Source organism: Schistocerca piceifrons, chromosome 9, assembly GCF_021461385.2.
Source record: "Schistocerca piceifrons isolate TAMUIC-IGC-003096 chromosome 9, iqSchPice1.1, whole genome shotgun sequence".
NCBI lineage: Eukaryota > Metazoa > Arthropoda > Insecta > Orthoptera > Acrididae > Schistocerca > Schistocerca piceifrons.
The window spans coordinates 228,001,406-228,014,369 of record NC_060146.1 but is presented as its reverse complement, the minus strand read 5'-3'; the positions used below and the strand labels follow the sequence as shown (position 1 = coordinate 228,014,369).

General features: G+C 47.0%; 1 protein-coding gene across 4 annotated transcripts in view; it reads left to right on the top strand.

Annotated features, from left to right (window-relative positions):
• Positions 1-12,489, top strand: part of LOC124716661 (protein lin-52 homolog) — a 41,279-nt gene extending 28,790 nt beyond the window's left edge. For all 4 annotated transcript variants that reach the window (XM_047243198.1, XM_047243200.1, XM_047243197.1 and 1 more), the window contains exon 4: positions 11,523-12,489. In XM_047243198.1, the coding sequence (XP_047099154.1) occupies positions 11,523-11,662 (140 nt within the window). In that variant the 3' untranslated portion in view covers positions 11,663-12,489. The remainder of the gene's footprint in view (positions 1-11,522) is intronic.
• The last annotated feature ends 475 nt before the right edge of the window (positions 12,490-12,964 follow it).

Sequence of the window (12,964 nt, the reverse complement as noted above, 5' to 3'; positions counted from 1 at the left end):
TTTGTTAGTGTTCCTGATATTGGGGATCCCACGGGCAGTCCATCAGTTTGTAGATAATATTCTTTCTCAAACTGAAAGTAGTTTTGTTCAGTTGTCAGTCTGAGCATATCTGTTATTTCTTTTATTGTGTCTGTGGTGAGGTTGCTGTGGGATGAGATATTTTGTTCTATGATTTCTATTGTTTCTGTGATAGGGATGGAGGTATATATATTTTCTATATCGAATGAAATCAGTGATGCTGTGTGTGGTACCTGTATGTTCTGTATGTTTTCTGTTAGGTTTCCTGTGTTTATCACTGTTCTGTTTTCTACTTTATAGTGTTTTGTAACTAACTTTCGGAGGTGTTTGGCTATGCAGTATGTTGGGGCTTTCTTGAAGTTGATAACAGCTCTCATTGGTATTCCGTCTTTATGTACTTTCGGTTGACTGTGGAGTGTTGGTGCTTGTGGGTTTTTCTGTGTTAAGTAGTATTTCTGTTTGTCCTTGAGTGTGTGTTCAATGTTTCTCAGTGTTTGTTTCACATTTGCCTGGAATCGTGTGGTTGGATCTGACTTCAGTTTTTGTATGGCATTGGTGTTTATGTATTCCTTGGTTTTTGTGATGTATTGCTCTTTATCCATGAGTACTGTTACATTTCCCTTGTCTGCTCTTGTTATTAATACGTTATTGTTTGTTAACTTTTGTTTTAACCTTTTCATAGTGGCTGTTTCTGTTTGGTTGTTCTTATTGTGTGTCTGCTGTGTTTGTTTTATTATGCCTTTTATTTCTTCTTTTACTAGTTCTCTTGTCAGTCCTATGTTTATTTCACAATTATTTTGTTGTTCTTCACGTGTAAGAATGTGTTCAGTTTCTACTATGAGATTTTCTATGTATTGATTGTTCACTTTGCTATTGGTGCAGTGTTTCAAACCTTTTTCCAAGAGCATTTTTTCATTTTCGTGTGGTTCTGTCTCTGTTAGGTTAACTGAGTGTGGATGGAATGTGTGTTGGTGTTCATGTGTTTTCACATTTAAAATGTAAATGTATTTTTGCGTCTTTTTTTTTACTGTTAGTTTCATTATTTTCTGTTTGTTTGTTTTGTAAATGTTTCATTGCTGTGTATGTGTTGTTTTCAGTTTTTTCTACTAGTGCCATGAAAACTGCGGCGTTTCCTACGCCTTTTGCCAGTTCTAGATGAGTCTCATAGAGCATCATGTTTAGGTGCTGTTTTTTCGAATAGAGCATCTTAATTTCATGTAGTAACCAATATCGTTCTGTTTTTAACCTTTACATTAATGTAACTTGGAAGTAAATCTTTCTTTTTGCATGTTTTGTTGAATTTATATTGCCCACTTTCTCATTGTCGTATCGCAGACCTGCCCATTCTCCATCTCTTGGGCGAGGACACATTCCTGGTTGCGTTTTCCACCATGAGCTATGCAGTGTCGATTTCTGTGTCAACGATGACCGTGGATTTCTTTGCACCCAATATCCAGCATGGTTGCCAGTCTGTTGTGGTGGGACTGCCATGTACCCCTGACCACACAGGGATCGCTCTGCTGATGCCTGCACCGTTAACTCCCCGTGTATGCCAAGGGGTAGATGCTCATCCCCCTGGGGCATTGGGGCTCCCGGCAATGGCTATCCTGCCAGGTGGCCTTGACTGCGGCTCGGTGGTGTTCGTGGGGAAGGGCCCCTGGTCGGAGTGGGTGGCATCAGGGCGGATGACACGCAATGAAGTGTAGTCCATCTCTTGCTGGTGGTGAAATACCAGCAGTCTCTAAGCGGACACGAGCTCAATTCAACGCACAGAAGTTCGACCCCTATTGACAGAGTGGGAGCTCCTCAGTGGCCTTGGACATTGCTCCAACCCAGCTCCTGGGCCTGATCGCATCCACAGCCAGATGATTACACATCTCTCACCTGACTACAAGCGACATCTCGTCATCTTCAACCGGCTCTGGTGCGATGGCGTCTTTCCATCCCAATAGCGGGAGAGCATCATCATTCCGGTGCTCAAACCCGGTAAAAACGGGCTTGATGTGGATAGCTATCGGCCCATCAGCCTCACCAATGTTGTTTGTAGGCTGCTGGAACGTATGGTATGTCAGCGGTTGGGTTGGGTCCTCGAGTCAAGTGGCTTGCTGGATCCATATCAGGGCGGCTTTTGCCAGGGTCACTCTACCACTGATAATATTGTGCCCATCGCATCTGCCATCCGAAAAGCCTTTTCCAGACGGCAACACCTAGTAAAGCATAAGACACGACTTGGCGACGTCATATCCTTGCCACATTGTATGAGTGGGGTCTCTGGGGACCACTCCCGATTTCTATCCAATACTTCCTATCGCTCCGTACTTTCCGTGTCCAAGTTGGTGATTCCCTCAGTTCCATCCATATCCAGGAGAAAGGAGTCCCGCAGGGCTCTGTACTCAGTGTCTCTTTATTTTTAGTGGCCATTAACGGTCTAGCAGCAGCTGTCAGGCCCTCTGTCTCACTTTTTCCGTATGCAGAAGACTTCTGCATTTCGTACTGCTGCTCCAGTACTGTTGTTGCTGAGCGGCGCCTTCAGGGAACCATCCACAAGGTGCAGTCATGGGCTCTAGGCCAAGGCTTCCAGTTTTCAGCCACAAAGTCGTGTCGTGCATTTCTGTCGATGCCGTACCATTCATCCAGAACCCGCACTTTACCTTGATGACGATCCACTCACTGCAGTGGAGACATATCAATTCCTAGGACTCATTTTCGACATTAGATTGACTTGGCTCCCTCATCTTCGTCAGCTTAAACCGAAGTGCTGGCAGCACCTCAATGCCCTCCGTTGCCTGAGCAACACCAATTGGGGTGCAGATCGCTGTAAGATGTTTTAGCTCTACAGAGCCTTTGTTCAATCCCGAATTGACTATGGGAGTATGGTTTATGGTTTGGCAGCACCTTCAGCATCCGAGCACGGGACCCCGAGCTAATGTGGCCTTCCTTCCTTTCCGGGCTGCATACCTTCCCTTTCCGTATCCTTCCCCATCCCCCATCTTCGCCCCCCCCCCCCCTCACCTCTGGCTCTCTCCTTCCCTTTCTCCCCCTCTGGGAGTATGGTTTGTGCCTACGTCCAGAGACGGACGCTTGTAAATGTACCGCACTCTTCGCCTTCCTTGCTTGTATGTCTTCATCTTTCTTCGTCCTTTTCTTTTCCTTACCTCTTCTCTTTACCCTTTTCTCTGCTGCGGCGTTTGAGACTTCTCTTCTTTCCTTTCCCTGTCTCTTTCTTCCTCCCTGTGCGTGTCTGAAGGCTGACCCACGCACTTCCATGCGTAGCCGGTGACTGGGTAACGTGTAATTCCCCGCCCCGGGTAGACAGGTAGGACACGTACGTACCCCCTGGTAACGGCCAGGCCCAGGGAGGGGTGATTACCCGAGCTGATACCTTCCGAAAGTGCCGATTGGTCCCTCCGTCCGTTTGTCGGGAGGTGTGACCTGAGGTGTGAACAATCACCTAAGGCGGGTGTGCCCTCGGTGAGGGCCCCCACAAGGGAGGAGCGCGCCATCGGAGATGCCGGTAATCATGGGGATTCTTCCGCAATGGTTTCCTCACCTTCCACTATGTCTGCTCACAAACGTAAGTTCACTGAGTCTCAGCCACAGACAGTTCTTCCATCGTTGCCACAGTTCCTTGTTGTTTCTCGGTCTGACGAAGGTCACGACTTTTCCACGGTCAACCCTTTCATTATTCAGAAAGGTGTCGACGCAATTGCGGGTCCTGTAAAGTCTTGTTCCAGATTACGGAATGGCACCCTGTTGTTAGAAACACACAGTGCCCTCCAGGCTCAAAAATTGCTGCGTACTTCTCTGCTCCACACCTTCCCTGTCCGGGTGGAACCGCACCGTACCTTAAATTCCTCGCGTGGAGTCGTTTATACACGCTCCCTCGATGGATTGTCTGACGAAGAAATTCAGCACTACCTGTCTGACCAGGGCGTCACGGCTGTTCATCGGGTTATGAAAAGGGTTGACTCGAACATCATTCCAACCCGCACTGTCTTCTTGACATTTGACAAAGTTCAACTCCCATCGAAAATCAAAGCAGGCTATGAGATAATTTCCGTTCGCCCTTACGTCCCAAACCCTACGCGTTGCTATCGGTGTCAACGGTTCAATCACACCAGCCAGTCCTGTTCCAATCCGGCCAAATGTGTTACGTGTGGCAAGGATGCCCATGAGGGTGCTTGTCCACCTCCATCCCCTCGCTGCATCAACTGTATGGGTGACCACGCTGCTTCCTCTCGTGATTGCCCCGTTTTTAAGGACGAAAAGCTCATCCAGGAAATCAGAGTGAAGGAAAAGGTGTCGACCTTTGCTGCTCGAAAATTATTCGCCAGTCGACAGCCCACCGTGCCTCAGACAGGAAAATACAGCACAGTCCTTGCCTCTCCTCGGCCAACAAAGGAGGCGGCCACGCAGACTTGCGACCTCACCTTTAGTACCACGGTCGTCAGATTGGCCAGCGCAAAGATCGCCCGTTCAACCTCACCATTTTCACCTGCCCACTCTCTGGCTCACCCTTCGTCGAGTTCTGCTAAATCTCGAGCCCAAAAGTCAGACACCAAGACTTCAAAAAAAGAGCATACTCGTGAAGAGTTTTTACGTACTGCAACTTCACAACCATCGGTTCCTCCTTCATCTAAACATCATACTTCCAAGAAGGCTACGAAGAAACACAGTTCCTCTCCTTCTCCGCCAAGGCGTGTCCCATCTACAGCACCACCTGGCGGAAATCGCCCTCGGCCGTCTTCTGTGTCGCCGAGGCGCACGGCTGGTGGCCGGTCAACTGGCCGATCGTTGGTGGCAGGAGCTGCTCCTGACCAACCTATGGATCAGGATCTTCTGCCTTCGACTGAATGCCATTCCATGCTGTCGGTCACAAGCTCTGAGCAGTCGTTGAGTTGACAGCACCCTTGGTCACGTTCCTCCATTTTCTGTTCACCCTATGTCCATTATCCACTGGAATATCCGCGGCATTCGAGCCAATCGGGATGAATTGTCGATCCTCTTACGATCCTACTCGCCGGTCATCTTATGTCTTCAGGAAACAAAGCTGTGTCCCCATGACCGCTTTGTTCTCCCTCATTTTCAGTCTGTCCGATATGATCTCCCCTCTGTTGAAGGCATTCCAGCCCATGGAGGACTCATGATTCTGCTCCACGATACTCTCCATTATCACCAAATCCCCTTAAACAGTTCCTTAAGCTGTCGCCGTCCGTCTTTCCCTTTCTGGATACACGTTCTCTCTTTGTACGGTATACATTCCATCGTCCACACCAATGGCACGAGCTGATCTCCTTCATCTTCTTGATCAGCTTCCACCCCCCTATTTGCTGGTTGGGGACTTCAATGCCCACCACCCGCTTTGGGGATCTCCACATCCTTGTCCACGTGGCTCTCTATTGCTAGACGTCTTCCACCAAGCGGATCTAGTCTGCCTCAACACTGAGGTCCCCACATTTTTGTCTGCCTCCACGACAAATTTATCTCATTTGGACCTTGCGGTCGGTACTGTTCCGCTAGCTCGGCGCTTCGAATGGTTCGCCCTTGATGATACACACTCGAGTGACCACTTTCCATGTGTTCTTAGACTGCAGCCTCAACAGCCATATATGCGCTCTTCGTCTCTAGCGACATTCAATGACCGTCGCTTTCCCAGCGTCGACGATGAGGTCACACATGTTACCGACGTTATTCTCACAGCTGCGGAACGTTCAATACCACGCACCTCCGCATTGCCCCGGCGCCCCCCAGTTCCTTGGTGGAACGAGGCATGACGTGACACAATACGTGCGCGGCGACGTGCTCTTCGCATTTTCCGTCACCATCCAACTTTGGCCAACTGTATCCGATATAAGCAGCTCTGTGCGCGATGCCGTCGCGTCATCCGCGATAGCAAGAAGGCATGCTGGAAATTCTTTATTAGCTCATTTAACACCTTCACTCCCTCCTCGGAAGTTTGGAGTCGGCTTCGACGGTTCTCAGGCACGCCTAGTTTCTCCCCGGTCTCTGGGCTCACTGTCGCGCATGATACCTTAGTGGACCCCGTCGCAATTTCTAACTCATTGGGTCAGCACTTTGCTGAGATTTCGAGCTCTTCAAATTACCCGCCAGCGTTTCTCCCGAAGAAACGTGCAGCGGAAGTGCGACGTCTTGCTTTCTCCTCTCAAAATCACGAAAGCTACAATACTGTTTTCTCCATGCGGGAACTCCAACATGCCCTCTCTTCTCGCTCCTCCGCCCCAGGACCGGATGGTATCCATGTCCAAGTGTTGCTGCATTTATCAACCCATAGCCTGAGTTACCTCCTTCGCCTTTATAATCGAATTTGGACCGACAGTACCTTTCCCAGGCGATGGCGGGAAGCTGTTGTCGTTCCCGTTCCGAAACCTGGAAGGGACAAACATCTCCCCTCTAGCTATTGCCCCATTTCTCTCACGAGTAGTGTCTGTAAGGTTTTGGAGCGTATGGTGAATTACCGTTTAGCTTGGTGGCTGGAATCCCGCAGTCTTTTAACACCAGCCCAATGCGGATTCCGAAAGCATCGTTCTGCCGTTGACCATCTTGTTGCTCTCTCCACTTATATCATGAACAATTTTCTCCGGAAACGCCAAACGGTAGCAATATTTTTTGATCTGGAGAGAGCATACGATACCTGTTGGAGGACAGGCATCCTCCGCACACTGTTCTCTTGGGGCTTTCGAGGCCGGCTGCCCCTTTTTCTTCGCGAATTTATGGCAGAGCGCACATTTAGGGTGCGGGTGAACACTACTCTCTCCCGTACTTTCTCCCAAGAAAACGGTGTACCCCAGGGCTCCGTGCTGAGTGTTGTACTGTTTGCCATCGCCATTAATCCAATTATGGATTGTCTCCTTCCTGATGTTTCGGGCTCACTCTTTGTGGACGATTTTGCGATCTACTACAGCTCTCAACGGACCAGCCTTCTTGAAAGACGCCTTCAAGGATGTCTCGATCGCCTCCACTCGTGGAGCATCGAAACCGGCTTCCGTTTCTCACCCAGTAAGACCGTTTGTGTTAATTTTTGGCGACGTAAGGAGTTTCTTCCGCCCTCCTTACATCTAGGTCCTGTCAACCTTCCGTTTTCCGACGTCGCTAAATTCTTGGGTCTTATGTTTGACAGAAAACTGTGCTGGTCCTCCCACGTTTCCTATCTTTCGGCTCGCTGTCTGCGTTCCCTTAACACCCTCCGTGTCCTGAATGGTACCTCCTGGGGAGCGGACCGAGTGCTCCTTCTCCGCCTCTATCGCGCCTTAGTGCGCTCGAAATTGGATTATGGAAGCATAGTCTACTCCTCTGCTCGGCCGTCTATTTTTCGGCGTCTCGACTCTATCCACCACCGTGGATTACGTTTAGTGTCTGGAGCTTTTTACACCAGCCCTGTGGAAAGCCTTTATGCTGAGACTGCTGATCCTCCGCTGTCCAATCGGCGGCAGTCCTTCTGAGTCGTTATGCTAGCCATCTGTCTTCCATGCCTGCTAATCCGTCCTATGACATTTTTTTCGACGCCTCCTTTGATGTAGCGTATGCAGGCCGCTCCTCCTCCCTCCTACCCCTGGGAGTCCGCTTCTGTCAACTGCTCCATTCTCTTTCCTTCCGCTTTCCTAGAACCTTCTTGACAACTTGGGGTACAGCACCGCCTTGGTTCCGTCCCCGGATCGACTTGCTCAGAGACCTATGTAAATTTCCCAAGGATGGTACCCCTACATTTGTCTACCGTCGGGCATTTGCTGCTCTATGTGCACAAATGACGGAAGCCACATTTATTTACACCGACGGCTCGAAAACATCGTTAGGTGTAGGGAGTGCCTATATTGTTGGCGACACCCCAAATCACTTTCGGCTTCCCGACCAGTGTTCGGTTTATACTGCGGAGCTTTACGCTGTTCTCCAGGCTGTCCACTACATCCGCCGCCATCAGCGGATACAGTACGTAATCTGCTCAGATTCTCTCAGCTCTCTCCTAAGTCTCCAAGCTCTTTACCCTGTGCACCCTCTGGTCCACCGGATTCAGGACTGTCTGCGCTTGCTCCACCTGGGGGGCGTCTCAGTGGCGTTCCTCTGGCTCCCAGGACACGCTGGTATCTGTGGGAATGAGGCGGCCGATGTAGCGGCCAAGGCTGCAGTCTCTCTTCCTCGGCCAGCTATTCAGTCTCTTCCGTTTACCGATCTACGGAGCGGTTTATGTCGCCAAGTTGCTCATTTATGGCATGCGCATTGGTCAACACTTCCCCATAATAAATTGCGGGAAGTGAAAGCCCTTCCTTGCGCTTGGACCTCTTCCTCCCGAACGCGTCGTCAGGAGGAGGTAATTTTAGCTAGACTCCGGATAGGGCACTGTCTTTTTAGCCATCGACATCTTTTAAGCGGTGATCCTCCCCCACTCTGTCCCCACTGCTCTCAGCTGTGGACGGTCAGACACCTTTTAATTGAATGCCCCTATTTTAATCCGTTACGCTCCCGTCTACAGCTATCGCCTGATCTATCGTCGATTTTAGCAGATGACACGCGCTCAGCTGACCGCGTTCTACAGTTTATTAGTGACAGTGAAATGACGTCAGTCATTTGATTTTTTTTTTTTTTTTTTGGGGGGACAACCAACCCCTTTCTATAGTGGATTTTTAAGCATTCCTTCTGCCTTTAGTTTCTCAAATTTTATGACTTTGTTCCCATTGCTGCTGATTTTAAATTTCGTTTTTTCCTGTTTCCTACGTCACGGGCTGGGCGCTAATGACCATAGAAGTTTTGCACAAAAAAAAAAAAAAAAAAAAAAAAAAAAAAAAAAAAAAAAAAAAAAAAAAACTTCAGCATTGCATTTACTCAACCCTGTGCGCCACTGTGGGGTTTGATTAGCGACAGGAGCTTTTAGGACGAGTCCGGTGACCAGTGTACCGGTGGAGGATGGTGTCCCTCCACTGCAGATCAGACGTGCACAGTCTCCTTTTCCCACCTGTGGCAGTCCATCTCCCACATTGCTGGCCCAGATCGGGGCTAACGATTGCGGTTCCCATGCGGTCCCTTCTCTTCGAACTGGAGTCCTTCCCTTTACCACCTCTACTTGCGGTCCGTTCACGTACGCCTCCATGGTGTACGCTTCGTCTGGACCTTTTGTATGGCCCTAAGGACTCAGTTAACCCCGTCGCTCTCCGCTGTCACTTCCTCTCGATTCTTGACGTGTTCCAGGGCTCTGAAGTGGTTTACACCGATGGCTCAATGGCTGATGGTCACGTAGGCTTCGCATATGTTCATGGAGGACATATTGAGCAGCGCTCCTTGCCAGTTGGCTGCAGTGTTTTCACTGCAGACCTGGTGGCCGTATCTCGTGCGCTTGAGTACATCCGCTCATGCCCTGGCGAGTCGTTTCTCCTGTGTATTGACTCATTGAGCGCCTACAAGCTATTCACCAGTGCTACCCTCGCCACCCTCTAGTATTGTCAATTCAGGAGTCCATCTACGTCCTGGAACAATCCCACCGTTCCGTGGTGTTTGTGTGGACCCCAGGACACGTCGGAATCCCCGGCAACGAACTTGCCGACAGGCGACGCGGAAACGCTTCTGAAGATAGGCATAACAGCACGCACAACAAACTGCACGTCATTAAGGAGACTGTGAATGTGTGGAAGTATTCCATGCAGGTCTTTCGCAGGGAATGAGGTGTCCTCTGCCAGCTCCGCATTGGCCATATGTGGCTAATGCATGGTTACCTGCTCCTTCGCGAGGACCCACCTCAGTGTCGCTCCCAAATGAAAGTTGTCCACCTCTTGCTGGACTGCCCACTTTCACCCGCTCTGCGGCAGACCTTTTAACTTTCCCAGCACCCTGCCTTCGGTGTTGGGCGACAATGCCTCCACAGCAGCTTTAGTTTTACATTTTATACTTCTATGTAGGTTTTAGCGCATGTCCTTTGTCCCTCTGTGTCCTCCACCCTAGTGCTTTTAGGGTGGAGGTTTTAATGTGTTGCAGAGTGTCTGGCTTTCCCTTTTTATTCTCATAGTTGGCCAGCCACTGTAATCTGCTTTCGTGTTTTACTCTGTTGTGTTTCTAGTGTCTCTCTGTTGTTTTCTTGTTCTTCGTTCTTGTTGCTTTTCCGCTCCGTTTTGTGTTATATGTTTCGTCTGTTGTATTCTCAGACTTGTGGCATTGTTTTATTAGGAACAAGGGACCGATGACCTCGTAGTTTGGTCCCTACTCCCGCCTTTCAACCAACCAACCAACCTAGCTTGCCTTCATCATGAATCTTTTGCCCAGCACAAAGCCCCAAATGAGTAAAAAATAATGCCGGTGACTCTAGTATATAAGAAGAGTAAAAGAACGGACCCGCAAAATTAGAATCCAATATCCCTAACTTCTGTTTGCCACAGCATCCTTGAACATTTTCTCAGTTTGAATATAGCAAAATTTCTTGTGACTGAAAAGCTTGTGTCTACGAATTGGCACGGTTTTAGAAAGCATCGCTTTTGCACAACTCTGCTTTCCCTTTTCTCATACTAAGAGTTATGGATGAAGGGCATCAGGTAGATTCCATATCTCTAGGTTTCCGGGAAGCCGCATTGCAAGCTGTTAACTTATTCCACATGCTCCTACCTTTGTAACAAAACCTGAAAACAGTTGCTTATAACTCGCAAAATATTTAAAGAAATACATCAGTTTTTCAGCTTTCCAATGGTATGTGATGTATGGAGAAGGAGCACTAAGAAGCAGCTACAGCTGCTCGGTCTCTCTCTCTCTCTCTCTCTCTCTCTCTCTCTCTCTCTCTCTCTCTCTCTCGGCTGGCAGTGTAAGAACGGACTTGAAATCTGTGAACTGGCTGTATGAGCCAATGGGTTAACTGTGTGTTCACTTGACTCGGCTCTGCTAAACCTGTATTGGTGAGGGTATATCCTTTCCAGTAGTCTTTGATTTTGGCAGGGATCACATCTGGTCCTGGAGATTTTTCTTTTATCTGCTTGAGAATTATCTGACTAATTTCTGCTGCAAAAGGACACAAGCTTATTGTTTCTATAGTTTTCTGCTAATGTAGTTCATAATCTATGCTGATCTTCTGTCTCGTCTTTGTCACAACGAAGCAGTGTTTCCATTAGCAGTGCAGCTGACTGTTCAACACTCTCTGTTACCATCTCATAATTCCTGTTTAGCATGGACAAGACTGCGGGTTACCATATTTCTTACAGGGATCAGTTTCTAAGAAATCATTGCAATTCCCTTGGAAATATTTCAGTGTTATGCCAAATCTCGGCATAGTTAAGTTCAACAATAAAATTTGTAAATTAATTTGTCACTTTTGTGAGATTTACTTCAAATTTTTCCATTTCCTTGTGCCACCTGGTATTTCCTAGTTTTGTGTGTAGCAAACAAATTTTTTAAAAAGTGTGTTCCCTGGTGCTGTCTGCATCATGTGGCAAACTTTAAAATGTCTACAGTATTTGCTGCAATTGCAGTTCAAAATGAGACCCTTTTTTTTACTGATTTGTATTCAAAAAATGTTTCAGAATTTGGCAGCCTTACAGCTGCCAGCCTCATTGGAGAAGTGAAGAAACTACACGATATAGCATATGAGCTGGGACTCCAGGAAGCGAAGGAGATGACACGTGGGAAGTACCTGAACATCCTCAGTCGCAGTCAGCATTAGCACTTGTGCTTGCTATCATTATCATACAGTTTCAAGGAGTAAAGCAAAATGTGTGGATAAAATTTGTGTGTCCCCAAATTAGCCTGATTATATAATTTACCATCTAGAGAAAATGAGGGAAAGGTTTAATTATTCATTTATTTTATACAGATATAAATCTCATCAATTGTTGCACTTTTGATGTCCTTTTCAATGTGACATGTCATTTCCAGCAGTTTTCTTTCACTTTCCCCTGGATGATGTGACAAGACTTATATTAGGATCTGCAGTTGGTCACTGCAACAGAACGACATTTATTTTTTGAACAGTTGGGTCAGCTGCATGAAATGAAATGCATTGTCATATGACATTTTATATTGAATCTTCCACTTTAGCTGCTAATTGTTTTATTATATTACTGTTAGCTGCTAACTTGAAAGATTCAATTTAAAATGTCATGTTATATTAAATATGTTCTCATACTACCAGGAATGTTGTCTGTTTGCCACCAATATCTGGGCTGTGCATACTTGCAGCACTGTCAGGTTGTTTTGTTATTTTTTTCATGTCACAGAAGAATTTGCTACAGTTATGTTTAAGAAAACCAATAAGCAAAGTTCCATTCACTTATGGTAATCTGTTCTTACATTTTTCCTAATTATCTCCCTTCCCTTTTTTGTAATTAAAAAAGGAGATAACTACTTTGAGCTTCAAAAAATAGGAAGTCCAGCATGGAATAATGAAAATATTTTGGAAAGGATAGATTGCTGCTCACCATATAGCAGATGCCAAGTAACAGGTAGGCAGAACAGAAAGATTATTAAAAAAAAAAAAAAAAAAAAAAAAAAGCTTGCGGCCAAAAAAAAGGCCTTCATTGGCATTAGATAGCATACACATGTACACTCGTGCAAAAGTAACTGGGGGGGGGAAGCCTTTAATCTCTGGCTGTAAAGGCCAGACTAGCCTCTGCAGCTAGACTGCGATCATGTGTGTGAGAGTTAGCTTACTTGTTTGACATCTTTGTTGTTGTCCGGGTGACTCGGAAGATCTCTGCCATATGGCGAATAGCAATCCAGTTTGAGCTGCTTTATAGTTGTTTTACTTTAATGACTCTGTTACAGTTGTAAATGCAGTCCACTGTGTGACTAGTGGGCCCATGTACAGAATTGCTATGGTATGGATTGTTTCCAGTAATCACATTTCAGTTAGTGCTGGAATAGCAACATCAACTGAGTAAAGTTTAGTAGTGAATCTGCAGTTGTGTAGTATGCCTAATAATGTTGCTAATTATGTGCCTTTAAATGTAAACATTTGTCATTAAAG